At 58.2% G+C, this 27,556-nt stretch overlaps 1 protein-coding gene across 4 annotated transcripts in view; it reads left to right on the top strand.

The window, feature by feature from the left end:
• Positions 1-22,936, top strand: part of PXDN (peroxidasin) — a 63,915-nt gene extending 40,979 nt beyond the window's left edge. For all 4 annotated transcript variants that reach the window (XM_019646313.1, XM_019646311.1, XM_019646312.1 and 1 more), the window contains 14 exons: positions 2,844-3,116; positions 3,876-3,992; positions 5,183-5,341; positions 5,505-5,617; positions 6,362-6,518; positions 6,915-7,023; positions 7,578-7,735; positions 11,543-13,046; positions 15,857-15,991; positions 16,553-16,761; positions 17,995-18,115; positions 18,312-18,444; positions 20,392-20,505; positions 20,888-22,936. In XM_019646313.1, the coding sequence (XP_019501858.1) occupies positions 2,844-3,116; positions 3,876-3,992; positions 5,183-5,341; positions 5,505-5,617; positions 6,362-6,518; positions 6,915-7,023; positions 7,578-7,735; positions 11,543-13,046; positions 15,857-15,991; positions 16,553-16,761; positions 17,995-18,115; positions 18,312-18,444; positions 20,392-20,505; positions 20,888-21,007 (3,422 nt within the window). In that variant the 3' untranslated portion in view covers positions 21,008-22,936. The remainder of the gene's footprint in view (positions 1-2,843; positions 3,117-3,875; positions 3,993-5,182; positions 5,342-5,504; positions 5,618-6,361; positions 6,519-6,914; positions 7,024-7,577; positions 7,736-11,542; positions 13,047-15,856; positions 15,992-16,552; positions 16,762-17,994; positions 18,116-18,311; positions 18,445-20,391; positions 20,506-20,887) is intronic.
• The last annotated feature ends 4,620 nt before the right edge of the window (positions 22,937-27,556 follow it).

The raw sequence follows: 27,556 nt of genomic DNA on the forward strand, positions 1-27,556 counted from the left end.
ACAAGGAGAACAGTGGGGCCTGACAAGGAACTTCCATTGGGTTGGCTGCCCTCCAGACAGCAGCATTGTCTCCCTCCGAAGTCATTTCTTCCTCGGGGACGGCGGCCTTACTGAGTGTGCAGTCCGAGCATGTCCGTGTAGCTCCCTGAAGCACACATGAAGGGGCGCCCCGATCTGTGACAGGGTCACTGCCGCGTGCAGCCAGCCATCCGCCTGGACCAGGGGCTGACAAACTGTCCTACAGACCACGCCTGGCCCACTGCCTGTTTTCCTAAGACCTACAAAGACTGGTTTTACATTTTTATGTGATTGAAAACCGTAGGAAGTTTTAGGATATATGGTAATTACATGAAAGTCAAGTTTCAGTGTCTATAAATTAAGTTTTATTGCAACGTAACCACACTCATTCTTTTACAAGTTGTCTGTGGCTGCATTTTGCTGCATTTTGCTTGAGCAGCAACAAAGGCTGTGTGGGTCTGCGATCCTAAAAAGTACGCTTTGGCCCTTTCCACAACAAGTGTGTCAGCCTTGTCCCCAGACTGGTGACAATATGTAGTAATGATAACAGACCGACTTGTAAGGCTCCAGCAGCCTAAAGGGCTAAATATACTTTATGTATTTTGAAGCTCTTATTAGGGGCGTGTAGCTCGCAATTTTTATCTCCCCGTGAACAAAACTTTCGGTCATGAACACTTGTACCTGTCAGTGCATTTTGCCTCAGCGTTAATCTGGCTTAACAGCGACGCAGCCCGCAACCAGCTTCCTCCGGGCGTGTGAGTGTCGCTGCCCCGTCGTTTTGTTCTGAGCCTTTCTGTACCCATAAGCTATGAACAGCACCGAGCGACGTGAAAAAAACTCAGATGGACATTTTCTTAAAGTGATTCCATCTATAATTATTGTAGTCAGTAACATGCTTAGATGTATAAATTCTTCCTCTTCTTTTGGACTATTTATTTAACGTTTTCTGTGCTTCGTGCCTTATTTTGGAATAATTGTTTTTCATCTTCTATTTTCCTAGCTCTAGTTGGGAAGTTACATGCTATTTCTTTTCTTTCAGTGGTTATTCCAGACCATTTTAAATGCATTCTTAAATTCCAGAGCCCGTAGCTGCTGTCTTTACCTTTATCTCCAAAATGCAGTCGTACCTCTGAGTCTGTCTGCGGGCTGGTGATTTCCAATGTGTAAAACATCATCGTTTTGTCCTCTTAACGCCTGTCTCGCTGCACCCATGTATTAATCACTTCTGATTGTCTTTACCGCTTTCTGCATCTCAGCTCTTCCTGGGCCCAAACCCGTGTGAGGACCAGCCTTTGGTTAACAAATTTAAAATGACCCTGTTTGCCCCCTCTCCTCAGCAGGCTCCCTGGGTGGGGAGGGGGTCCCACTGCATCTCCAGCTGGTGTAGCACTGGGGGACCCCGCTGCCCCGTTCCTGGTTGGCTCCCCCTTTTTCTGATGTTCCCCGTTTAAGGGGAGTCTGACACCGAGGGCCCCGCCACCCTCGGGCCCTGACTGCTGCTCTTATCCCTGGACACGACCCACAGCCTCCTCGGGCTCGCCGCTGTCTAGAGACGCTGGTGCTGACTCTCGTCTCTCCTTTCACGTGCTGTCACTAGGCATTTGGCTGATGAGGCCTACACTTGAACACAGGACGGTGTAGAAAGGTCCCGCTCACGTCTCTGTCCATCACCCACTTAGTTGCTGCCTCAACCCCACGTCCCCACATTGCAGACGGTCGTTTCTTCTTCGTTCTGGAAGAACCATCAGCGCTGCTGCTGGAGGTCTTTCCCTTCAGGCTGACGCTGTCCCTTGACAGCTGTGTTGTGTTTCGTGATGATGTAACAAAACCCGCTCCCTGTGGGCACGTTGGGCTTTTCCCCAAGACCTTTTGCTACCCCTTTATCCCAAAGCCCTGGGGCCAGATGTGAGACATTCGGAAATTTGGGGACTTTTCTCAGAAGGCCGCGTGGTGCAGCATAACATGTGTAACAGACATGCACACCCTACACCCGATGTGTCGCGTCCTGTAGCAAATGGCGTGGAAACTCCCAGGGAAATGAGGATGTGAAGCGGCCTCACGAAGGGAGATCGACTTTTATCAGCAAATTAGGAAGAAATAATTTCTTTTCCAGAGCTTTTTGGATTCCAGAATTATGGATGAAGGTGTCCATCCAAAGAAACACCACAACCATTAAAGAAACGCTTCTCTGTGCAGCCGTTTCACGTTCTGTTGACTATGTTGCATAAGGTCCCAGCGGGTAATTTCTGGGCCAAAGTGCCTGCAGGTGTTTAGTTCTGAGGTCAGAGGCCACGTGACACTCCAGGTGGGCCGTGACACTTGGTGCTGCTGACGTGGGAAAGTGTGGTTTCTGCCCAGACTCACCCACAAAGCACATTGAGTGTGCGGGGTTTTTTCTAGATTCAGAGTTGAAAGGTATTATCTCAGGGTAGTTTTAATGTGTGAGTGAAACGGATTCTTTTATTTGTTATGAATATACTTTAAAGACAACGTGTTACACCCATAAGAACGACTAGCCAGGTCGACAGCGTGTTTGGGACAAACACAGTGAGAATGCTCAGGCACTCTGTCCCTGCTTCAACCGGAAACCAGCTCTCGCTAATCGCTCGTAGCTGCTGGCCGCGCGTGTGACTCACGGCGGTGCCCACTTTTATTTTCTGCACATTTCTTTAAGAAACAAAGAAGGCAAGAAAGGCGGTTGAATTATGTGGTTTCTCTTAATGAAAGGTCACCAGCTAGAACGAGTCGCATGAACATAGAAAAACTCAAGCCGACTGTTGTCCAACTAGAGGAAATAATACAGCACTTGTGTTTTGTTGTGACAGCTCGACCCGCTTTTGTAATCCAGCCGCAGAACACGGAGGTCCTGGTCGGGGAAAGTGTCACCCTGGAGTGCAGCGCCACCGGCCACCCGCTGCCACGGATCACCTGGACAAAAGGTGACCAGACGTCCGTGCCTGCGGACCCTCGTGTCAGCATCACTCCCTCCGGCGGCCTGTACATTCAGAACGTGGTGCAGGAGGACAGTGGCGAGTACACGTGCTTCGCGGCGAACAGCGTCGACAGCATCCACGCCACGGCCTTCATCATCGTCCAGGGTGAGAGTCGGGACTGCGCCCTCCTGCCCGGCGGCCGCCGGGGCCTGGTCCTCCGCCCGGAACTGGCTTTTCTTTACCCACCACCTGATTGCTTACGTGTGACTTGGTGATTGGTTTATTTTCTGATCCGAAGCTTCAGGCAGCCGGGGGCTTTGTTTTCTGGTCGTTATGTGTAGCCTGGGGGTGCCCGGCACGTGTAAGTTTGGAAGCCGGTTCACGAGCACCTTGCCATGACGTCTGGCTCTGCGTGTGTCACTGTGCCTCACACCATTTGGTGCTCGCTTTCTTTGATATGGTTACTTTTATGAAAATGGAATCATGGTGGATACACTATTTTCACCCAAGTCACAAAACAGCCCCATCACTATACACAGCTGTTACTTGATGACGTTCCCAGCCATCGGCAATACCGACAGGATGGGCAAGGACGCGCTGTCTCCAGGGCTGCCCGCGTCCGTGGCCTGGACGCCAGCTGTCCTGGCAGCTGTAGCTGGCGTGGGTGTCCGGCCAGTGTCTGCCGTCTGCGGGGCGATGCCCGGAAACGCCCGCCACCAGGGTGCCTGCCCTTCACTTGCCCCCCCTTGCGAGTCTCCCCCATCTGTGCACAGCTGCTGCAGGGACAGAGGGTCCTTTGGAGTCTGTCCTTGTCACTGAGGCAGCACCTCCTGTGGGGGAGGACAGTGGCAGCGCCAGGGTGTGTGGCGTTCTCGGCAAAGCTGTCTTTTTAACGCGTGTTCCCAATGTGTTTCCTTCTGGAAGCTCTGCCTCAGTTCACTGTGACCCCTCAAGACAGATCTGTGATCGAGGGTCAGACAGTTGATTTCCAGTGTGAGGCCAAGGGCTACCCGCAGCCCGTCATCGCCTGGACCAAAGGAGGTAAGATGCCGACCTGGCCCCCTGGGCCTGCCCTGTCTCCTTCCCTCCCTCAGACAGACTCAGCCTGGTCTGTCTGTCTGGCCCAGCAAACCCCAGTCCTCTGGGCAGGGCTGACATGGCTGAACCCGCAGGGCTCAGGCTCTGGGAGGACCAGAGGTGCCCGCCTGTCCCGGCCGCAGGCGCCCCCATTGCATTGGAGATCTGCCGACCAGAGGGAGAGGGGTGTGGCCTGCTCAAGGTCACCTTCACCCAGATAGTCTGTGTCTCGCCTGTAGTGCACACTCAATTAGCATTGCATGAAATTTAACACCTGGGATAGAACTTTCTGGAAACCAGTAGTAGAATATACTTTAAAAAATGCTTTTACTCTCACTTTAATTCCCAGAGTGCTCCTGCTGTCTCTCCATCGCATTACTTCTCGGGGTGGGATTTCAGCCCTCTCTCCAGTGGGTGAGCCGCTGGCCACTTGGCTGGAGGCACAGACCCTCCCCAGGGGTGACAGGAGCCTGGCCGACAAAGTCGGGGTGACGGAGGGCAGGTGCCCACACTGGTGGACTTTCAGCGTTCTGCCCTAGACTTGAGACAGGGTGACCCTGAGAACCTGCTGCTGACGACCTCTGCCTTGAACCAAAGGGCAGCTCTTTGTCCCCTGAGGGCCCTTTCCAGGGACTCGCAGGCCCCCTGTGCACCACACACCCTGGGCCTCCCAGTTCCCGGGCAGGAAGGCTCATCCCCGAGCGGGTGGGTGACCTCGCCTGTCGGTATCTCCAGTCTGCTGCCCTCTTCCCAGGTGTGTGTCTTATACCCAGCGTGGGGCCAGTCAATCCCGGAACCCGGGTCCCCTGCCGTCCTGGCTTCGGCTTACGTAGTTCTTGTCACCCTGGTATCTTCCCCTCACCCCTTCTGAGGACTTTCTTGGGGACGGAGGATGTTCTGTTCATCCCTGAGCTGTCTGCACGCAGCTTGTGCCGGCACTTTGCACAGGTGTGTGACGGGCATCTGCGGGTGAGCAGACCGATTGCCAACCGGAGGGCCAGGACGATGACCCCTGGCCCTCACTCGGGCAGAGACGGGTTCCTGTGATCCTTTCGTTTTCTCTGATAAAGTTCTGCTTGATCTGCTTTATCACCGGTAACAGCGTAAAGTCACACCTGTGTGTCCACTGACTGACCCGTGTCTATGCCTTTCAGGGAGCCAGCTGTCAGTGGACAGGCGGCACCTCGTCCTGTCATCAGGGACACTGAGGATCTCGAGTGTCGCCCTCCACGACCAGGGCCAGTACGAGTGCCAGGCCGTCAATATCATCGGCTCCCAGAGGGTCTCAGCCCACCTGATGGTACAGCCCAGAGGTGCGTGGCCGGTGGTGCCTGCCTGGTGGTGCAAATAGTGACGTGACGGGACCGGCCTGGGCGCCAGCGTCCACGTCACTGCTAATTGTCAAGAGCTGGGGCGTCAGTCCCGAGCCCCTCTGGGTTTCCCACCACGGTCAGCGGCCTGTCTCTTGCCTTCCAGTCACCCCGGTGTTCGTCAGCATTCCCAGCGACGTGACGGTGGAGTCGGGCACCGACGTGCAGCTGCCGTGCAGCTCCCAGGGGGAGCCTGAGCCGGCCATCACCTGGAACAAGGTACCCGCTGTGCTCAGGGTGCCGTGCGGTGGCTGCCTGCACCCTTCCACAGCAGACGCCCACACTGCAAACCCGAGCTCAGAGGCTCCGTGGGTGACCTCAGTAATGAAACAGGATGAGACAGCCTCAGGACCATCTGCTCACGTCCTTCTCAGGGACAACAGCAAAGAAACCCTCTTGTTAGATCCCTGACTTTGCAATCAGCAGGGAAGGCTTTTCGTTGTCCCATTTCTCTGTTTTGTTTTTATTAATCCCCATAAAAACGTGTGGCGATGTTATACATATGAACAAGTGCTTAATCTGCGATGTCGGGAGGACGGGGTGGCAGGTGGCCCCGCGCAGCAGTTTCCTGGGAAGGAGCCGCAGGTGTGTGGCTGGTGAAGCCTCGGTGTCCTCAGCTGGGACATTGCTGTCCTTCCCGGGGTGGCTCACGCGTCAGTCTTGCCCGAGATAGTGCCAGGGCCCTTGTCCCTCTGTAGCCCGTGTCCTGCGGGGCTGCCTTTTGTGCCCTGTCCCAATCCTGGAAAGGCCCAGGAGCACGGTCTGTGCTCACGCCCTCTGGGTCTGTGCAGGCACGGGGGCCACGTGTGTCCCACTGAGTTGGTCCCGGAGACTTTGATTAAACATCCTCTTCAGTGCTGGGCGGGTCTGTGAGGCCCTGACAAGCGGCACCCCACCGCCCAGGAGAAAGAGCGTGTGCTGCCGAGTCTGACGCCCACTGTGATTTCTGCTGTTTTGCTCCAGGATGGGGTTCAGGTGACAGAAAGTGGGAAGTTCCACATCAGTCCCGAGGGATTCTTGACCATCCATGATGTGGGGACCGCGGACGCAGGCCGCTACGAGTGCGTGGCCCGGAACACGATCGGGCAGGCCTCGGTCAGCGTGGTGGTCAGCGTCAACGGTAAGACACCCAGACACCAGGGAGGGCTGGCGTTTGATGAGAACGAACAGTCCACCGGAGGAGACTTCTCGCTGGCGGCTACCTGCCGGGGGGACCGGCCCCCAGTGTGGCCTGAGTTAACCCCTCCCATGTGCAGTCGTGCTTTGGTGTTTCACGTTATAGCTGCATTTCCCCTGTCCTTTTGTGGGATGTCACGTGATTTTGAAAATTGAAAGTGTGATTTCCATCCTGCTTGGAAACAGCTTCTAGTGGAATTCGTGATAAAATAAGCTTTGGTGTGAGACACAGAAATAACATTTGGAGAAAGGGTGTCCTAAGTCTAAGTGATGTAGTGTCTAGACGTTATGAGTAACTTATACAGCATTTTTCTGGTGACGTGTGTTCATGCTTTCCTAGTTCCTGATGTCAGCCGAAACGGGGATCCGTTTGTAGCCACATCGATTGTGGAAGCCATTGCGACTGTTGACAGAGCTATAAACTCAACGCGGACACACCTGTTCGACAGGTACGTGGGGGGAGGACACGGAGCCTGGCCCTCACCGAACTCAGCTCTGGCTTCTTTCAAGGACACAGGCGATTCTAGCACACAGTGGGAGCCGTTCCGTCTGAAGAAAACTGTTACTTAGCAATCATAAGCAACGTTGGCGTCACTTTCCGGGGGTTAAGATAACACATCCTTTCCAAGTAGAGGCTGAACTATGCTTCACAAATGAAACATGTCTTAAAAATTTCAACTTGTTCCTTTGGCTTGTTACTAAACAGTTTGGCAAAAACAAAGTATTTCACAAGCCATTCGTGCATTTGTTCATGTTAGCAAGTCTCAGAGTGTTTTCTCTGCATGTGCTGAAATAGAGTGTCTACTTTCTCTGTTGACCTAATTAACGATTTGTTTTTAGTGTCTTTTGCTTTTGCTTTGTTGCCTTCCGCTGGGATGAGTAAGGTACGGTATGTCTCCCTATAGAAGAGAAGCTACAGAAACATTAAGCAGCAGTTATGTTTTGGGATCGAGTGACTTCTGTCCAGTGACTGTCCCTTGTCTCTTTCACCCTCAACTGCCAGCCGGCCATGCACCCCGAACGACCTGCTGGCCTTGTTCCGCTACCCGAGGGACCCGTACACCGTGGAGCAGGCACGCGCGGGCGAGATATTCGAGCGCACGCTGCAGCTCATCCAGGAGCACGTGCAGCACGGCCTCACGGTGGACCTCAACGGCACCGGTCAGTACCCAGGCCCCTCCCAGCCCCTCCTGAGCACGGGGCGGTGGCCTTCCAGGGACAGGTTCCAGCGTTCCTGTCCCACGGGTCTGTGTAGGACACAGGATGCACATGTGGGCTCTGAGCTAGAGCGGGTCTAATGGGGACCCACGGGGACACGAGGTGGGCTGTCCTTGCCCAGCGCCTTGACCGTTGGGTCCTCCGGGTTGAAAGGTGATCGAGGGAAGACTTTGCAGGATGACGCTGTGTCCACGCAGCTGTTAGAAGTGATGTTCATGGAGCTCCGGCCTCTGTAATGTCCCAGCACCTGGGACTGTGTGGGTGGCATGGGGTGACTGCCGCCCTGTCACGCTGCCCCGGCGCGTGGCGTTGCCACAAGTGAGAGCAGCCTCTGCCGCGCCAGGCGGTAGCTGTGCCCACATCACTGGGGTTGACGTGAGCAGAAGCCATCCCTGGGCAGTGCGGCGACGGCATGATGTGAAATTCTCCGCTTAATGCTTGTTCAGTGTTTTCTTGTCTCTGCTGAACGTCTTTTCCCGTCAGGACAAGGACATTCTCAGGAACTGACCATTATCCGTGAATATGACGCGTCAGGTGAGGGAGATGGGGAGAGAGCTGGGGTCGCTTCTCCCGTCTCGGGAGCTCGGTCCCTGTGCGGGCCGGTCCCCAGTCCTGCCACGTGTGGGGCCCGTCTGTGCTTGGCTCCCCGGGCGGCGAGCTGTGTGTGATGGTTCCTGTTTCCCCGTCTGCAGGGTGCTGGCCTGCTGGGGGGTTGGGGAGACGCATCGCCGTCCCCGCCGGTCTCCGGAGGACCCCCCGCCTCAGCTCGCAGGGGCACCCTGGGAGAAGTCAGAAGGCGTTCGTTCTGTCCAGTCTCTGTGGGGCACTTCCTGCTCGTCAGGCACAGGGCTGGCGCTGGGGATGCGTCGGGAGAGCTGGCTGTCCCTGTGGTGCCTCCCAGCCCCCGACTCCCGCCCCTGGTCCCCGGGGTGGCCCAGTGTTTGTTCTCGACGCTGCCTCCCCTCCTTCATTTGGTTTAAACATTGCGCCTCTTACCTTCCACTGCAGCTGCTCAGAGAAGAGGCCGTCTCCCCAGGCACCGCCCACCGGCTCCGTGTCCATGTTGTTTACAGACATGTGGACACTTGGAGAGACAAAGGACAAGTAGAATCACTCAAATCCCTCACAACCTGAGATAATTTTGTTTGCTTCTACTTAAAGTAGTTAAATAATGCACAGGCACCCACTCATGTGTTCGTGCATTCATTCCTTCCTTGCACACGCATGTGGGCGCATGTCTCTGCCAGACCTGGAGATGCAGCAGCCACAGACAGACACACCTCTGCCCTCAGAGGTCTGACGTGTCAGTGCAGATGGGCTGAGAAGGTGGGGACGGTGCATGCAGCCCCCAGGCGGTGAGCGGGGCAAGTCTGGTAGGCAGGAGGCCTGGGGAGTCCTGGGTGCCTGTGGGTGCCATTTTCTACAGGTTTTTCAGCAAATGTCACCAGGGTGGCACTTGAGCAGAGGCCTAGCCCTGCCACGTCTACCAGAGTAGCGCTCTGGGCAGGGGGGACGCAGGGTCCAGGCCACGTCTGGGATATTTGAGAAGGGCAGGCAGCCTACTTTGGCTGGAGCAGGAGATGAGACGGGACGTTTTCGGGGTCCTCTGTCAGAGGGTCCAGGAGGCAAGGTGAGGATTTTGTCCCCAGCTCTGGGTGACATTGGAGCTACGCGGTTCTTGCAGAGAAGTGATGTGATTTCACATGGATAGAGTTGTTGGGTGATGTCACCGTGAAGGGGTGGGGATAGATGCTGGAAACTGGGCAGGTGTCTGGAGTGATTTCGGAAGGAGGTGACTGCAGGGAGCCCAGGGTGTCCTGGTGAGAGGAGTGACTCTAGGTGTGGACGTGTAGGTGACAGATTCACTCATGACTCAGAGAGAGGACTCAGCATGACTTTTGCCCCAGTGGCCAGAAGGTAGGGGGCTGACCCTTAGTGAAAAGGTAGCAGATTGGGCCAGGACAGCTAGGGGCCGGGGAAGGACTGTCCTAGCTCTGGACGCGCACACAGATGTGCCCTTGAGATGTGTCCCGTGGGCCTGCCTGAGTCCTCATTCCACAAACCTGGGAGTGATGACTCGCCGTGGGGCAAAACTCCTGCTCACAGTGCTTCCCAGGCGTCTTTCTGCTGCGAAGCGTTCTTTGGGGCATGCGTTTCCTCACATTCCAGTATTTTAACCCATAGTTGCCTGTTTTCTGAGACAGTTTTAATTCCTAACGCGAACTAGAGTGAATGGGTCAGGGCAGCCTGCAAAGTTCCATTTTCCAGATGTCACCTCTGCATCTGCTTTTGTGGATGGGTTTGTATCTGCAGCACGTTATCAGTGAAACTGTAGGAAGCTCTGGTTCCTCAAAACAGAGCAGATGTGTCCAGTGTGTACAGGCGGTTGTGTCTGTGTCCACCCTCTGCTGGCCGGTGCCTGCCCTCTGCCCTCCAGTGGGGCCCCACCTGGGAAGGTGGTGGGAGGAACTGGCCCGCTGCACTCTGGCCCCAGTCCCTGCTAAACCCATGGAAACGCTGCAGAAAAAGGGGTGATGCGGGAAGAAGGCTCCTGGGGCCAGATGACGTTTGGGAGGCAGTGTTGTTCTTCCTGAGTCTGTGAGGTTCAAGACTGAGACTTTTCTGAGACTTCTCAAGAGTAACCGTGAACAGAGCCAGACACCCCCGTTGCGCAGTTCTGGTGGCTCGTGTGCTGCGGAAGAGCCCGGGTCTAAGAGAGCACGAACGCCCAGGTGGCCCGGGGCGCAGTGCCACACTCCTGGCAAAGTGCTTGGTTTTATTGCTTCTCACCAGCCTGTGGAATTTCTTCACGTCCAGTTCTGTACCTCATCCTATGTGGTTTCACACACGTCCCCACAAGAAGAGCGTGTGTCCTTCCAACACATGCAGATTGGTCTAGGAGCTCTCCTTTAGAAAGAACACAGCGTCAGGACTGAGAACCCAGTGTGTGGGCAGGGAATGGGTGAGGGTCAGCGCTGGCCCCTCTGTGAGCATGCCCATCAGCACGCACGCCCGTCAGCACACCCTGTGTCAGCGTGCGCCCCTGGCGTGTGTGGAGCTGTTTATTCTGCGAGTGTGGAGCAGGGAGCAGCCCCGGTGCAAGCGTGTTTGAGAAATGTCCCCAGAACACAGGCCGAGCACCGCGTGTCCTGGGAGGTGGAGTCGCTGGCTAGGCTGAGTAGGTCTTGAGTGAGGAAGGTCCGTTTGGAGCAGGCTGCCAGGCCGACCGCTCGGAGCTGCTTCTGTAGCTCGTGGGCAGACTGAGGTCGTGGGCAGGAAGCCGAGGTCATCAGAGGCGCATGGGGACCGTGGAGAGCACATCCCTGGCGGAGCCTTTTGGAATTCCAGGCAAGGCGACTTGAACAGCTGGCCAGGGTTATGGAATTCCAATGTGAGAGGGCACGGTCTTCAGGAACAATTTAAAAGCAAGATAAACGGAGGGCGGGAGGGCTTGGATGTGGGGACCACGTGGCACGAAGCCCCCAGGACGCGGGGTGGGAGTGGGGGACTGGACGGGATTCCAGGAACGGAGCTCCGCGTGGTGAGGCCGAGCTGCACGGGATCGTTAAATAGAAGCGGGACTGTGGTCAGGGCGCCGTGGACTCGGAGCGGGTTAGCTGTGCGGAGGTGGGTCCGGCGCAGGACGAGGAGCGGCCTTGGCGGGGCGCTCGGGGGGCGGGTGCTCTCAGGCTCAGGGGCGGCGCCGCCCGCGTGCGTGCGGGGAGTAAGCCGTCCTGCCCTCCCTTCCAGGTTACCACTACAATGACCTCGTGTCCCCGCAGTACCTGAGCCTCATCGCCAACCTGTCGGGCTGCACCGCGCACCGGCGCGTCAACAACTGCTCCGACATGTGCTTCCACCAGAAGTACCGCACCCACGACGGCACCTGCAACAACCTGCAGCACCCCATGTGGGGCGCCTCGCTGACCGCCTTCGAGCGCCTGCTGAAGTCCGTGTACGAGAACGGCTTCAACACCCCGCGCGGCGTCACCCCTGGGCGGCTGTACCACGGCCACGCGCTGCCGATGCCCCGCCTGGTGTCCACCACGCTGATCGGCACGGAGACCGTGACGCCGGACGAGCGCTTCACCCACATGCTCATGCAGTGGGGCCAGTTCCTGGACCACGACCTGGACTCCACGGTGGTGGCGCTGAGCCAGGCCCGCTTCTCGGACGGGCAGCACTGCAGCGCCGCGTGCAGCAACGACCCCCCGTGCTTCTCGCTGGCCGTGCCGCCCAACGACCCGCGCGTCCGCAACGGCGCGCGCTGCATGTTCTTCGTGCGCTCCAGCCCCGTGTGCGGCAGCGGCATGACCTCGCTGCTCATGAACTCCGTGTACCCGCGCGAGCAGATCAACCAGCTCACCTCCTACATCGACGCGTCCAACGTGTACGGCAGCTCGGAGCACGAGGCGCGCGCCGTGCGCGACCTGGCCGGCCAGCGCGGGCTGCTGCGCCAGGGCATCGTGCAGCGCTCGGGGAAGCCGCTGCTGCCCTTCGCCGCCGGGCCGCCCACCGAGTGCATGCGCGACGAGAACGAGAGCCCCATCCCCTGCTTCCTGGCCGGCGACCACCGCGCCAACGAGCAGCTGGGCCTGACCAGCATGCACACGCTGTGGTTCCGCGAGCACAACCGCGTGGCCGCCGAGCTGCTGGCGCTGAACCCGCACTGGGACGGCGACACCATCTACCACGAGGCCAGGAAGATCGTGGGCGCGCAGATGCAGCACATCACCTACCGGCACTGGCTGCCCAAGGTGCTGGGCGAGGCGGGCATGAAGATGCTGGGCGAGCACCGCGGCTACGAGCCCGGCGTCAACGCCGGCATCTTCAACGCCTTCGCCACGGCCGCCTTCCGCTTCGGCCACACGCTGGTCAACCCCGTGCTCTACCGGCTGGACGAGAACTTCCAGCCCATCGCGCAGGGCCACGTGCCGCTGCACAAGGCCTTCTTCTCGCCCTATCGCATCGTGAACGAGGGCGGCATCGACCCGCTGCTGCGCGGCCTGTTCGGCGTGGCCGGGAAGATGCGCGTCCCCTCCCAGCTGCTGAACTCCGAGCTCACCGAGCGCCTGTTCTCCATGGCGCACGCGGTGGCGCTGGACCTGGCCGCCATCAACATCCAGCGGGGCCGCGACCACGGCATCCCGCCCTACCACGAGTACCGCGTCTACTGCAACCTGTCGGCCGCCCACACCTTCGAGGACCTGAGAAACGAAATCAAGGATCCCGAGATCCGGGAGAAGCTCAGACGGTGAGTGGGAGGACATTTCGGGTGCGTGTTGTTGGTGAATGCCAGATGGGCGGAGAAGGACGCCGGGCGGGGCCGCGCTGGGGGCTCCGTGTCTGTGTGTCTGTGTGTCTGAGTGCGTGTGTGCAGCCAGGGCTCACACAGCAGCGGCCTGTGGACTGAGCAGGACCAGGGACGCCTTGGGGGCTGTGCTGTTCGGGCAGGCAGCCAGCAGGTGATTCCGGCCACATGTGCGGTGTTTTGAGTTGACAGAGGCGTGTGCTCGCCTGGCAGGGGCCTGGCAGGAGGGCACGGTGAAGGATTTGCAGGGGGAAATGCCAGAACCCAGGCCGTGTCTGCCTGGGGCTTCCGGACGTGACCCTGCTGTGGCGTCAGGCACGCCAGAGCTGGCCCAGTGCCACCTTGAGTCACCAGCTCCTAAGGCCGGGCTCACAGCCTCTCTCCAAACTCACCCATCCTGTTGCTCAGGCCCAGGCTGGTGTCCCGTCCCCAGGACCACTGCTGATGGCCTGAGGGACTCTGCAGGCATCAGCGGCGGCTTCAGTCTTTCCCGGGAGCAGATCTCCGAGGCCTGTGGTGCCGGAGGTGCGAGGACACGGCGGGGGAGGATCAGGCCTGAGGACCACTGGGGCAGCCCCTCCGCCCCGGGGTGCACATTCACACACACATCGCACTGCCTGCCCAGTGGACCCGGGCTGAGGTCCGGTCAGGGTTGGGCTCCCCACAGACACGCGTCTGCTCCCCTGGGTGGACCCTCTGTGGCCGCACCACTAGCTGGCTGTGAAGCTCCCCACAGCTCTCCTTCCCTCAGATGCCCCGTCTGCCCTCCGCTCTGCTCACTAACTTTTCGTGGTGTGGGCACCACTTGCTTCGACACGGGCTTTCGTGGAATGACCGTGGCCGGAGCTTTCCCTCACTCTCCCTGCGCTTAAGAATGGAGGCCACACGCAGGCCGCTGTGTGTTTAAGACACGTTCATTCACGTTTGAAGGAACTTTTTTAAAAAGAAAGCAAATGTTCTTCTAAGGACCCACTTAGCGTATTTTCTGGACTCTGCAGCTCACTGAAGAGTAAATTACTCCCACCTCGCACTGAATGCCGAAGTTAAGACGTGCTCCCGCTGGTGCCTGGCCTGTGTGTTCTAGAGAAAGCTGAGTTTTTACTTGTGATTTATGGCAAGTTAGGAAGCAATGAATGTTATGTCCTCCTAAGCTTCTCACGCCCAAAGTTCCTTTAAATCACGGGGATTGGATGGCTGCCATACGGCGCAGTGTGTGCTCCGTGGTGCTCGGCCTCTCCGCCACGGTTTTGCTTCATCGGGGTTTACGTGAACCGCCTGTTTTTCGTGTGCTTAAACACCCTCTTTTCTGGTCCAGACTGATGCGGATTGCGTCCCCAGCCATTTATCTCATCTGACAAACTTACTTCAAAGCGGCGGGCGAGCTGGCGCTCTGGCCTAGCGCTGCTGGCGGCTTGAGGGACCCGTGTGTCCTGAGCAGGCGGGGGAGGGGTGGGGAGAAGGTGTCCTGTCCCTTCCGGGACAAAGCTCCTTGCTTGTGTGTCTCCAATGCCTGGTCAGGTCTGGTGAGCCTGTGCCGGCGGATCCCTGGGGGGGCGGGTGGGGGGAGCAGAGGGGAGGACCCCACCCCGGAATGCTGTTTCCTTTGGGAAAAGCCCTCTCGCGGTCCCGTAGACCCGCTCTGAGCCTGCTCTGTCGGGGAGCCAGAAGGCTTGCAAGGCTCTTTCTGACCCTGCACCTGAGCTAGGAGTTCAGTGCGAACGTCTTTGAACTCTAAGGAAATGGCCGCAGCTTACCCGTGGAAGGGCATTGCCCGCATGCCGCTTGTCAGGTGATCGGCCCCGAGGTCAGGCCCCGCAGGCCTTGTCACTCGGTGCAGTGGCAGAGCCGGTCTCAGTACAGGGTGCATTTGAAAGGTCTTGGCGTGGCAGCTGGGTCGTTCTTTGGGAGTCATGGGAAGTCTGGCCCGAAACTGTCAGCTCTGTCCTTGAAAGTGAGTGTTTGTAAGGAATGGGAAGAGATCAATGAAAATGCTTGTTCTTGAGCGTTTAAACCCTGCTACCTCAGTTTTTTACACTATCCCTGCTTCCTAACCATTTTCTTGGTAGCAAATATGTTTCCAATGCATAGTAGATTCCCAGTATTATGCTTAAAAAAGTGTCTTTAGCCAAATATAGTTCATTGTTCATCTATAATTATGAAAAAAGGTGGGGAGCGTTCACACGTGTGATGACTCTGAACAGGAAGAAGAGGCGTGGTTTTGGTTTTCTTCCCCACTATTTTCTTGGCCTTTATAACAAATACACATATGTGTTTTATACATGTGTATGTAAATGGAAAGTAGGAGAAACTATTTAAAATTTAATGGATAGGCGCTTTAAAGAAACAAGGAGAGGGCTGGCCTGGTGGCTCCGCTGGTTAGAGCACGAGATCTGAGCAGCAGGCCGCCAGTTCGATTCCCACATGGGCCAGTGACGCTAGATTGAAAGCGGCGACTGGACGTGGAGCTGAGCTGCGCCCTCCTCAACTAAGACGGAAGGACAACAACTTGACTTGGAGCCGATGGGTCCTGGAAAAACACAATGTTCCCCCTCCCCAATTCCCCAACACTGTTCCCTTCCCCAATTCCCCGATAAAATCTTAAAAAAAAAAACAAGGATGAATTTTCTTTGTTAAGTGAAGGTCTGAATCACGTAAGATAATGATAGGAAGAAAGGAGGGCTTTCTCGGCATCTGCCGTGTGCTCCTCCAGAGAGCGTTGCTTCATAACCTTCAGGTGTCACTTTTCCTTGTAGGTTGTACGGGTCCCCGCTCAACATCGACCTGTTCCCCGCCCTCATGGTGGAAGACCTGGTTCCCGGCAGCCGCCTGGGCCCCACCTTGATGTGCCTGCTGAGCACACAGTTCAAGCGCCTACGAGATGGGGACAGGTAACCGCGGGCGCCCGGAGAGGATGATCTGTCCTGAACACACCTTTTTGGGGACCAAGGGACGAGAGGGGCCTTTGGTGGCGGCCCGGTGTCCATGCTAAGTGCTAAGCGTGCAGACATGGCTTTGCCCCTTGTAGTGTTGGTGACAATTCCCCACGTGCTGGGGCTTGCCTGTCACCGCAGCATCAGAACGAACCAGAGCCTGATTCGAAGGTGCTCGCGTGTCGCTTCCGTTTTTCAGACCATTCCTGTTCCTAGAAGTGGACAGTCCCTCTGGTGTCACCTCCGTGGGAGTTCCAAGGGCTGAGTGCTCAGGCTTGGTGCAGGGCTGCCGTTCGGTGTCACGTGGGGAGGTGGCCCTGCCTGTTAGGAAGCGCTCAGCAGGGGCTCCTGCAGGAGGGGCCGGCGGGGCCTGTCCATCAGGCACTGCCCTGAGTTCTTAGTCCGATTGTTGTTGGAGATGTGAGTGACATTGGTGACAGAGTGATAGAGGATGGCTTAGTTGGCCCCGTGGGGGCTGGCGCTCCGAGCTCTCTGACGCTGCGCCATCCGGGGACGTAGGTTGTGGTACGAGAACCCGGGACTGTTCTCCCCGGCCCAGCTGACGCAGATCAAGCAGACGTCCCTCGCCAGGATCCTGTGTGACAATTCCGACAACATCACGCGTGTGCAGAAGGATGTGTTCAGAGTGGCGGAGTTCCCCCACGGCTACGGCAGCTGTGACGACATCCCCAGGGTGGACCTGCGCGTGTGGCAGGACTGCTGTGAAGGTGGGCGCGAGACCCCCGCCCCCTGGTAGCGTGTGCCCTTGTTCACTGCCAGGGCCAGGGCGTCTCCACTCGAGTCTGGACGCTGTTGCCAGAGTGGGGACAGCGGGAGCCAGGTGGGCAGCTCTGCGGCTTGTCCGATGGTGGCGTGTCCACACTGAGGTACTCTGGGACCTCGCAGGAAGTCACGATTTTGAACAGTTTGCAGTGACGTGCGTAGCATTTAGTATGAAGGCTAAAATACCAAGTATAAGAAATAGAAAACAAGACCTTAATAGCTATTCTCCCAACTTTAAAAACTAACTGAAATCTGAATATAAGCACGTATATATGCACGTGTGTGTAGCCTGAATATCTGTACCCACAGATAAAAGATGAAAATGCAATTGTCCGGGTTAGGAAGATGGACACGTTTCCTCTTTTCAAACAAGTTCTGGGACAGCCCTGGACCCTGGAAGCACCTGGACTGCAGGGACTTAACCCCTCTGGGCCCGGCGCTGTCCCCTGGGTGTGAAGGGCGCTGGGGAGGTTTCAGCGGGTGATGGGACTCAGATACAGGCTTTCTGTGGGGACAGAGCTGTCCTGGTGTGGCGGCTCTGCTGCGTTTACACAGGTGTGTGGTGGGATGTGAGCTTGGCCCAGGTGAGTCGGAAGGTGACACAAGTCGCAGAGCACTTAGAGGGACTGCCTGTGGTTTCCGACATGGCGGTGGAGCTGGCCAGTCACGAGAAAGCCAGGACAGAAAGTGGCCTCAGTTCACGTGTCACATGCCTTTCTCGTGCTCGGGGGGACAGGGGACATCATTTGAAAAGGGCCCCATGTGGCCTTGGCCCCGTCCCCGGCCAGGCCCGTCCTGGGCTGTCCTGGGTGCATGCGATGGCACAGTGTGAAATGGGATTGATTGCTCGTGGGGTGCCCAGCGCAGAGCATCGGCCGTGGGGCGGGGCGCTCCATGTGTGGTGGGGACCAGGGCAGGGGGAGAGGTCGGGGTGTGCTGTGTGACCCGAGGAGGGTGTCCCGGGGGCCTGGCTGGACCCAGAGAGGCCGGACGAGGTCAGGAGGCAGAAGGACGCTGTCCGTGCGCCGGCTTGCATGTGGGCGACCAGGTGTGTGCAGCCTGGCCCCCGCAGGCCACGAAGCGTCCCCTTTTGTCTCAGGTGTGTGGGAAGACTTGCTTTTTCCCACGATGAACTTAGCCCTTGGCTGCTGACGTGCCCCTTTACGCTTCCTCTTTAGACTGCAGGACTAGGGGACAGTTCAACGCCTTCTCGTATCATTTCCGAGGCAAGCGGTCCCTCGACTTCAGCTACCGGGACGAGGCGCCCGCCATGAAAGCAGAGCCTGGGAGGACACTGAGGTATGGCTGTTCCCGAGGGTGAGACTGTCCGCACCGCCGTGCTGGCCGTGGGGCCCCGGGTGGGGACGTCCCGTGTGGCCACCCACACGGTCCCGGCCCCTGGACAAGCACAGGCACTGGGCGTGGTGTAAACATGCGTGATGACTCGCTGTGACACGCTGGGCCACGTTTGCCTCTCCCCATCCCCTCTGCACAGTGTTGGGGAGCAGAGCGAGCACCCCAGGAACGCCACGTCTGCCTCTTCTGAGCACCCACAGGTTCCGGGGGCCAGTGACTTCAGGGACTTTGTTCTGGAGATGCAGAAGACCATCACAGACCTCAGGAAACAGGTACCTGGCCCCGTCGCTTCCTTAGCACACCTTCCTGCAGACTAAAGACAGACTCATTGTCTGTCCTGAGGGTGTGGGCCCGCCTCCCACCCCCGACCCAGAGCCAGGACACGCCGCTCTGCGAGCCGGCTCTTCTCCATGGCTGTCTTGGTCCGGGACACACGGAGCTCCCTTGGTTTCCCGGTGATCGGGACCCTTGGCCGTGGCTGCCGCGTGGGTGGGCATAGGGCCCGGGACGCTGGCCGTGAGGGGCTGAGGACGAGGGCCCTGAAGGGGATTAGGAGCTCGGGTCCTCCTGAGGCCACTTCCTCAAGGGTGACTGCTGAGTGCTGATCCAAAGCGGGGTCCGAGGGGCTGTGCGGTCAGGCCGTCTGGACGTGGGGAAGGGCAGCTGCAGGACCACGGGCTCCCGGCTCTTCTCTGAGGGCTGTGGGTTTGGGGAAAATGAGCGTTCTCACGCCCCGCCCAGTGAAGTAGGTTCTTCCTTTCCCGGTTGGCACAAGGGTCCCAGGAAGGAGACCCTGCTGCCAGGAGCCACACACACCCAGGCTAAGGCACACACAGGGTGTCCTGGTGGCCCCGACCCGGGAGGCGGCACTATGTCCCGAGTGGGTCTGTGACGCCCACCCCAGGCCCCTGGGGCCGTGACGTATCTTTTGTGGGAGGTATTCTACGTTCTTCATTCATAGCCCCCCAGGGCCTGGGCCAGCGTCCCCTTGCCAAGTCCCCAGAAGGGCGGGTGGCATGTCCGCTGTTACTTGCGCAGTTCTGCTGCTCAGGACAGTTGTGGGGTGACCCTTGGCCTCTCGCTCACCTCTGGGCCCCCATGGGCAGGCTCAGCTCATCCTGACCGTCGCCGAGGCCCGTGGGGCCGAGCGTTGCTGCTGCTTCGGGCTTTCCACTGGGGCTGGGCCCGCCAGCAGGCTCCGAGGGGAGCTTCCCGCCCCCAGGGCCCCATGGCAGCATCGCTGCTGCTCCCTGCTTCCCGTGTTTGATCAGTGTGACTCTGGCGGCCACAGTGTCGGTGACTCACACACAAAGGTGACTCTCACTTTCAGCCGCATCGGAGACTGTCCGAATGCTGAGTCTCAGGGGACCGACGGCTGCGCAGTGGTCATTGCAGGCGCGCAGGGCGAGGTGGTTTTGAGCCCTGGCCAGTGTGATGTGTGGTCCTGGGAGGCTTGAGACCTTGCTGTTTGTGGCAGGCTGTGACACGGGACAAATGGAAGCCGCTTTAACTGAAATGGGCGTGCAGGGTGTGTTCGTGGCCACCCTCGTCCTTGATCAGCGAGGCACGTCACCTTCAGCCACACGTGCTTGCTTAGGGCACGTTAGAAGGACGGCCATGCAATGCGTCCTCTCTAGACCTCCTGTCATTCCTTGGGGTTCGGTTGCCTGTGACAAACCCAGGTGACAGTGGTTTTGAGGGGAAGTTTGCATTCCTTTCACGGAGGCCAGAGAGAGACAGGCTGGGGCTGTCGGACGCCCTACGTGCAGGGACCAGGACCTCCGTCAGCCAGTCGGTACCCCCGGCGAGGGGGACGAGGAACGGGCTGTCCACAAGCAGGGGAACACCCGCTGCTGGGGACTGGCAGCTGGTCACAGCCCCTCGTTCCTTTCAATATCTCAGGGCAGACGCTGCTGTCACCCGAGTGGCTCTTGCTCACAGTCCTATGGGCACATCTTCATTCGTGTCCATGGTTTTCTCCCATTTTTAGTAACCGTTGACCTTACTTTACAGTAGGCACCTCTGACGTCAGCTGAGGTAGCTTTCGGGTGAGGCTTCGGGACAGCCAGCCTTCAGCTGTCCAGTGAGTGCGCCAGCGACGCCATCAGGTCCTTTACAGATGGCCGTCTCCACTGTGCTCATGTCAGGCGTCATCCTGAGGGAGGACAGGTGTGACGCGGGCGTGACCTGGGGTGACCGAGCACGTTTTGGCTTCGCAGATCAAGAAACTGGAGGCCCGGCTCAGCCCGGGGGAGTGCACGGGCTCGGACGGCGACCCTCACGCCGATGGGGCCAGGTGGAGGCGGGACGCGTGCACCCTCTGTGAATGCCACGTGAGTAAGGGCGGTCAGGGACCCCGGGGTGACCTGCCCCTGGCCGGCCACGGGGTTCACACCGGCAAGGAGGGCTGGTCCTGCCAGGCAGCTCTGGCCTCCAGAGAAAGTGGGTGGACGGTGGATGGGGTCTGGTGCAGCCTGGCTGGGGCCACGCATGGCAGGGAACGGAGGGCTGGTCTGGGCACCTGCCGGGCAGCAGGGGGCGGGGCCTCTGGCAGAAGGGCGGGGTCTGCAGCTGTCACTTAGCCCAGAGACCCACAACGCTGTGGAAAAGCTCACTAAAGCCATCAGACCCCAGCACAGTGGGGACGAGCGGGCGGTGGGAGGGTGAACGGCCGGCCGGCCCGGAACTGACCGGTGTGGCGCCATGTCTGTCCAGGACGGGCAGGTCACCTGCTTCGTGGAAGCTTGCCAGCCTGCCGACTGCCCAGCGCCTGTGACAATCAGCGGAGCCTGCTGCCCGGTTTGCCCACAAGACGCCCCGGGAAAGAAGCCTTAAAGCCCCTCGGAGTGTCCTCTGAGGTCGCTGGCCGCTGCAGGACATGAAGGACTCGGGCGTCCCGGCCACGTCGCCGGGGCTGCCTCAGAAGCAGCGCCAGGGACACACGCAGACACGCCGTGGGAGCAGACACGAGTCCTAACTTCATGTTAGATCCTCAGGTTTTTATTTAATTTTTTTAATGAAAAGTCGGTGCTACTATTAAATTGCACAGTCAAATCATTTAGGCTCCTCACGTCATTTCCCCTGAAACCACGCTTTCTTCGCAACTGAGAATTTGCCCCGCTCGGGACTGAGACCAGGAGCTTGCAGACGTGTTACCTGCAGGTGGGTCCATGCCCGAACCACCAGGAGGCACAGAGAAAACCAGAGCTCAGCAAACGCAGCGTCTCTTAGGAGAGTGCCCGGCATAGCGCCTGATGGCATCACCCCGATGCTCTGCCACCGTCCCCACGCCCCACACACAGCAGACGTTCCTGCTGCTCGAGCGTGCTCACCCACGACGTCTGCGACCTGTCCACACGTGGCCGCACGAGCATCGAGCCACGTTTAGGAGCAGGCTTGGTTTCGTCCTGCCTGCGTGCGCCCACCCGCTGTGTGGCCCCGATGGGGGAGCCCCGCCGTGTGGCCGACGCCCGCTGCCCACTTGTCCTCGCCGCGCCAGCCCACAGACCACTCTAGGCCGCTCGCACCCACAGGGCTTCCTGGCCGGTTGCACGGTGAGCAACACACTATGGATTATTCTCCAACGGGAGGAATTCACATGCTGGGAACTTTCTGACTTCAGGCTGTGAGTGTGTTAAAGAAACAAAAATCAGTCTCTATACCTCACTTGTATTTTCTAACTGCGTGATGCTGTGTGAAATTTTGCCCATGTTTTAGGTGTTAGGTATGGCAGAAAAATCATTTCCATTCGGCAGAGGTTCATTCAGAATCCAGAGGAAAGCAACTTTCATACCTCATGGTCACTCTCTAACTGACCAAAAGCCTATTTGTTCTAAACACACAGTGGTCTTGTGTTCTGTGAAGCATGTTCCTGAACATACGTGTTCAGTCCCACAGATGTTTACTTGAGGGCCTACTGCGTGCTGGGCGCTGTGCTGTGCACAGGTGAGGGGAAGCCACGCTGGTGAGAATGACACGTGAAGACGTGGCCGGTGCTGGCACATGGGCAAGTCCACACCAGCTGTCACCGGGGCAAGTGGGACGCACATGTCCAGCAGTGCCCAGCGGGCAGCGGGCAGTGTCACGGCTGGGCCTCAGTCCAGTGTGGGCGCCCTTCCGGTGCTCTGCGGCAGGCAGCCCTGTGTCCGGGGGCTGTGAACACCCCGCTGGGAGAACGCTGCCCATGGGTTTATACACCGGCGGCTGATGTCTTACCCTCACGTCACTGCATGATGGACAAAAGCTGGCGTGTGTCATGGGGCGTGTGCTTTTGAAATACCAAGTTCAGTAATCAGATCTTGGAATCAATTTCTGTAAATAGGAAATGGAAAACTCTGTCTAAAAGCTCTATGGTCATGTAAACTGCCGGCTGCAAACAGCACGGGGTCTGGTCCCCCGAGTATCCAGGCGCCTTGGAGGTTTACCTGAGGTCTCGGTGCAGATGGCAGGTGCGGGCTCAGCCGTGGGGCTTGGGCCGGGGTCCAGGATCACGCTGTCTGCTGTCCGCTACAGGAGAGTCCTGCAGCTGCAGCGGGGTGTCTGCGGAACCAACACGTGAGCCTGGCGTGCAGTCACGTCGCAGTGGGCACGCTCAGCCCTGTCGGGGCCGTGACGAGGAGCCGTGTGCATGTTTCTCTCCTTCCCCAGCTGTTGCCGACAGCCCAGAGCCTTACAGTCACTGTAATCAGTATCTTGCCAAAGAAATGTTTGCACTGTGTAACGATGCCTTTCCGTTCCAATAAAGGGGCCATGTTTTCCAGTGGAGAATGGTGTCTTCTTTGCCCCGAAACCCATCCTCAGGGGAGCGCCTTCTTTGTCCAGTGAGATCAAAACGCGATAGGAAAGTAGACACTTCCTAGAAAGATCCTAAATGCATTTTGAACCTATTTGCTATGTAGAAACAATGTTTTCTGACAGAGTTTCAGGGAGTCACCTGATTTGCACAAGCTGAGTTTTCTGTAACGTTGCTTCCTGGTTTTGCCACGTCACATCACCACCCACAGCTGTAGCCACGACACCCTGGGGTCTTGGAGGTGGGGGAGCAGGACCGACCTCGGTAGTGACAGGGGTCGCCTGGCCCCTAAGCCGTCAGAGGCTCCAGTAGGTTTAAGGTTCAGCCTGTAATTGCAGGTGAGGACAAGTGGCCCCCCAAACACTAGGCCACCCGCAGGTCTGGGTGAACGGCAGGTCTGGGGGCGTCCGGCTGACACTCAGCCCGGCTGTTGGGCAGCCAGCCTGCCCCGTGGACCCAAGTGTGTCCCCACTCGTCCTGTCTCTGCAGAGGCGCCTCCCTGCCCGTGTGTCCTGTGGGTCGCCGTCCTGAGGCGCTCAGCGTCATAGTGACTGACAGCTCGGAACAGGCTCCATTCTCACGTCTTCAGGCGTTGAGCGTTAAGCCTCTGTGTGTGACGCCTTCAGATTGCGGACTTGCTTTCTTTTACATTTATGGTGACACATTGTCTCAAACTCAAAACCCTGGGGCATTGACAGGAGGGTGGCATGCTCGAGCTTGGAGGATTCTAGAAGCTCCAGTCGTGCCTGTTTCTGTGTTTGTTGAGAAGAGCTCGGTCTTATCTGCTGTTCCTGTGTCGGGGCTGCTTTGTTCAGAGGCCGTGTCTCCGAGGAAGGAATCGCAGCCCAGAGATCACCCCGTCCCCGTCGTCCTGCCTCTGGCAGCCCTACCTCATGTCCCTGACTTAACAGTGATCTTAAAGGAACGGCTTTTCCATCACGACCCTGAACGTCAGCCTGACGGCTCGTCTCCCGCGGCTCTGCCAGGAAGCTGCGCTTTTCACAAATAGCGTCGTTATTGCTGGGTTGGTTTTAGGAGGGCAGGGGTGTTGTGTGTCCCTTTGTCACGTGCAGTAACTCTTCACGTATCGAAATTGGTGTGGCTTTTCTTTTACAGAGATTTGGGGATGGGGAGGATTTCCATTATACCTTTCCTCTTCCGACATGGAGCATAAAAATAAGTATCATGGAAAATGTCATTCCCAGTGTTTTACCAAAACCAAGTCTCTCTCTAATGGTCAGTAACCCTCAGTTAGAAGCCCTGAACTTTGCAGCCGCTTGACTTCCTTGCCACACACGTTTCCAGTTTTCCGTATCCTTCCCGCGTGCAGACAGCTGTTCTGGTTACTTTGTCCTCAGTGAGCAAACGACGACCGGACATAGACAGAGCCACTGCTGAGGGACAGTCACGGTCCTCCAAGGGCGCTGCTGGGGACCCGTGTTTATGGTCCTCAGACCAACTCAGACGGGGCTGCTGCTGTCACTTACAGTGCTCATCCAGAGAGCCACAAGAAGGGAGTGGGACGCTACGCTCGCTGTGTCCCTGGGACGCCTGAGGGGGCTGTGGGTCTCGGCCCCCGACTTCGTAACCCCTCACCCCCAAAGTCAAGAGCTGCGGGACCCAAGGCTCAAACCCACTCCTGACACTGAGGTCAGAACTCTTTCATTTCACCAAACTTAGAGAGATGAAACACCTGCGTGGATTCCAGTGTTCCTTCCACCTGCACCCACTTTAGGGGCCGTTCCTCGGCTCGCTGAACGTCCCTCCCGGGAAGGCCAGCCCTGTACCTTCGGGAACCTGTCCCGGCTGTGTGACCTTCGCCAGCCACTCACCCTCCATCTGCTGTTGCTGTTTTCACTTGTAGCAGATGCTTGCACCCCTGCCCCGTGGGTGCCGCTCACACGCAGCGCCTGCCCGGGCCGAGGCTCAAACGATGTCACAGGACTTCTCTCTTTGCAGCCACCTCTGCGTGGCCTTGATTGGTTCTTAAAAGGATGACATGGTGGCGCATGTTTCATACAAACAAGAAAGGGAAGCCCTGACTTCCCTGTGCGGCCTGAACGTAGGCATCATGTTTCTATGAGAAACACCTTTGTTTTACCCACGTCTTGAAATTAGAGGCACGTGGCTGAGGCCAGCAAGGCGATTCTAAGGGGCAGAGCACCTGGGCCAGCTGGACCCTCCGGGCCCCCCAGCTGTGCCCCCGGCCCCCTTGTGCGCAGCTGAACTCCCGTGGCCTCCCAGGCGCCTCCCTGCCCCCGTGTCCGCGCGTCGCCTCATCCTTGGTCCTTGAACAATTCCTGTGCCTCTCGCTCTCCACCTCTGTCTCCACCTCTGTCCGTGGCGATCAGCCCACAGCTGTGCAGAGGGCAGGGCCCCCATCTGTGGTGCTCTGCTGCTCGCCGGTGACCGTGTCTCCCCTCCCGAGTGTAGCCCCACGTCCCAGCTAGACGGTGACGTCTTCACGGCCACGTGTCATTGGTGACCGTGAATTCCTAGGTGTTTGCAAACCAGCCTGGCCCTGCCCCCACGTTCACTGGTGCCGATGGTGCAGGGTGATCACAACAGAACCTTGACGTCTGTAAGTCACACACCTGAGGTGACCTGATTCCTGGCCATCTGCTCTCAGACCACACAGCTCCTCTGAGCCTCTAAAATGACTGGCCAGGTGGGAATTTTTTTGACATAAACACGGGAGTGTCAGTGGGAAAAAGATGAATGTCCGAGCTGCAGGCTGGCACCCCGTCCAGCCCGGTGCCCTGGATGCCCCTCCTGCAAAGAAAGAACAGGTCCGAGCCCCCAAGTCCCTGCAAGCCCTCAGGGTCCGAGGCCATGCAGCTCTGACCTCTGAGTCAGCGGGGACGCCCCAAAAGTGTTCTGTTCAGTGGACCCTGGGGGTAAATGCCCCCTCCCCCGTCCACGTGGAGGCGCTGCCGCCAGTTTCCTCCTGAGGACGGCGAGGAGGGTCAGGGCGGGTAGCTCTGGGCTCACCCCACATCCTCGCGCCCCGGTTCTGGAAAACAAGCACGGCGACGTCACCCACAGCTGTGGGTCCAGTGGTCAGCTCGCCTGCGGTCTGCGGGTGAGTCTGCTCCGTGACTCAGTGGTAACCACATGCACATGTGTCTGTTGTTAGCGTAACAGCCACTTAGCCTGGTCATGTATTAAGGTTTTTACCCTCCACCCTTTTCTCTCTGACCTCCCACCGCCTTTGACGTGACATCTGCTTTGTGGGCAGCAGTCAGTGCCTCACGAAACAAAGGTGCTTCCTCCTGACCTGTCCCAAGTGTGTCCCAAGGAAATCTGACTTCCTGGAATTATTACCAAATGTCACCTGTGCTCAGCCAAGCAGTACTGAGCTGAATTGTCCGTCAAGCAGGGGCAGATGTCTTTGGCCCCGTTGAGTTCTTCTGGAATCTTCCATCTGAGGCAGCTTGGCCTGCGGGCGCTGTCTGTTAGGAGGCCCTTCACCAGGGCTCCTAGGGGCTTGTGTTTGGCGCCAGTGGAAGCAGTTTGGGCTTAAAATCAGTCCTGGGACCACGGGTGCAGTTTGGGCCCATTTCTTCCTGGGCCTGTGTATCCCTCATCTCAGCAGGACCTCCCTCCCCGGGGTCCGGCCCACACGCCGCTTCTGGCCCGAGGCCTCATCCTTGGGATACAGCAGGAGCTGCTGCCCCCGAAGCCCCGGGAACCAAGCAAAAGGCCACTCGTCAGCCTCGGCCAAGCGGCTGGTACCCCAGAGGCCGCGCTTGCCGTCAGCCTGGTTTCATCCCCCACAGACAGTAAGTACCCACGCGCCCTGAGTGGCAGAAGCGTCAAGCCAGGCGAGGTCTGGGCTCCGTGCGGTGGTGCTGGCCGAAGGGGAAGGGAGTTGGAGAGGAAGTCTGTCCTCGTCCTAGCGGCAAGTAAGTGACTGTATCTCCGACCCGTCACGTCCCAGTCATGCCATCGTCTGACTCATGTGGCAGCTCTCAGAAAACTGCCCCCCCGCCCGTGTGGTCTGGGGCCTGGCGCCCCGGAGCAAAGGCAGGGACAGTGCTCAGAGGGGCATCCTGCCTTGAACAGCAGGCGCTGTCCTGGCCCAGATCCGACCGGCCAGACCCACTCACATGGCCCCGGCGCACTTGCCAGACAGGCCAGGACAGTTCCTCTTGTGCCAGCGGGCGCCCAGCCGTTTAATATGCCACCAAGCGCTGCTTTGCTTCCTCCAGATGTGCCACTTAGCCAGCCCCCCCCCCAAACCTGTCCCCTAGAGCCACACTCAGGCAGTCGGAGTGGACACCAGTCGACGCTCACGACACGTGGAAGCACTGCCCTCGCCAAGGCCACACACCGGGGGAAGGTTCACGTGCCCTGGCCGTGCGTCCACAGCATTTTCAAGTGAAAACCGTCTTTCCAGCCCCGGAGGTTCGGGAAAGTGGATTAAACGCTGCCAAGGACATTTCCCACAGGCTTAGATAACTGTTTTCTCCAGGTGTCTGCAGCACCGAGCTCCTTTCTGGAGAGGGTTTGCACGAGTCTGTGCTCGACACCGGAGGCTCGGGTGACAGCAAAGCGTGCGGAAGGCTCACGGCCCCCCCACCGGAGCGTCC

This window comes from Hipposideros armiger, unplaced genomic scaffold (genome assembly GCF_001890085.2).
Source record: "Hipposideros armiger isolate ML-2016 unplaced genomic scaffold, ASM189008v1 scaffold_100, whole genome shotgun sequence".
Taxonomy (NCBI): Eukaryota; Metazoa; Chordata; class Mammalia; order Chiroptera; family Hipposideridae; genus Hipposideros; species Hipposideros armiger.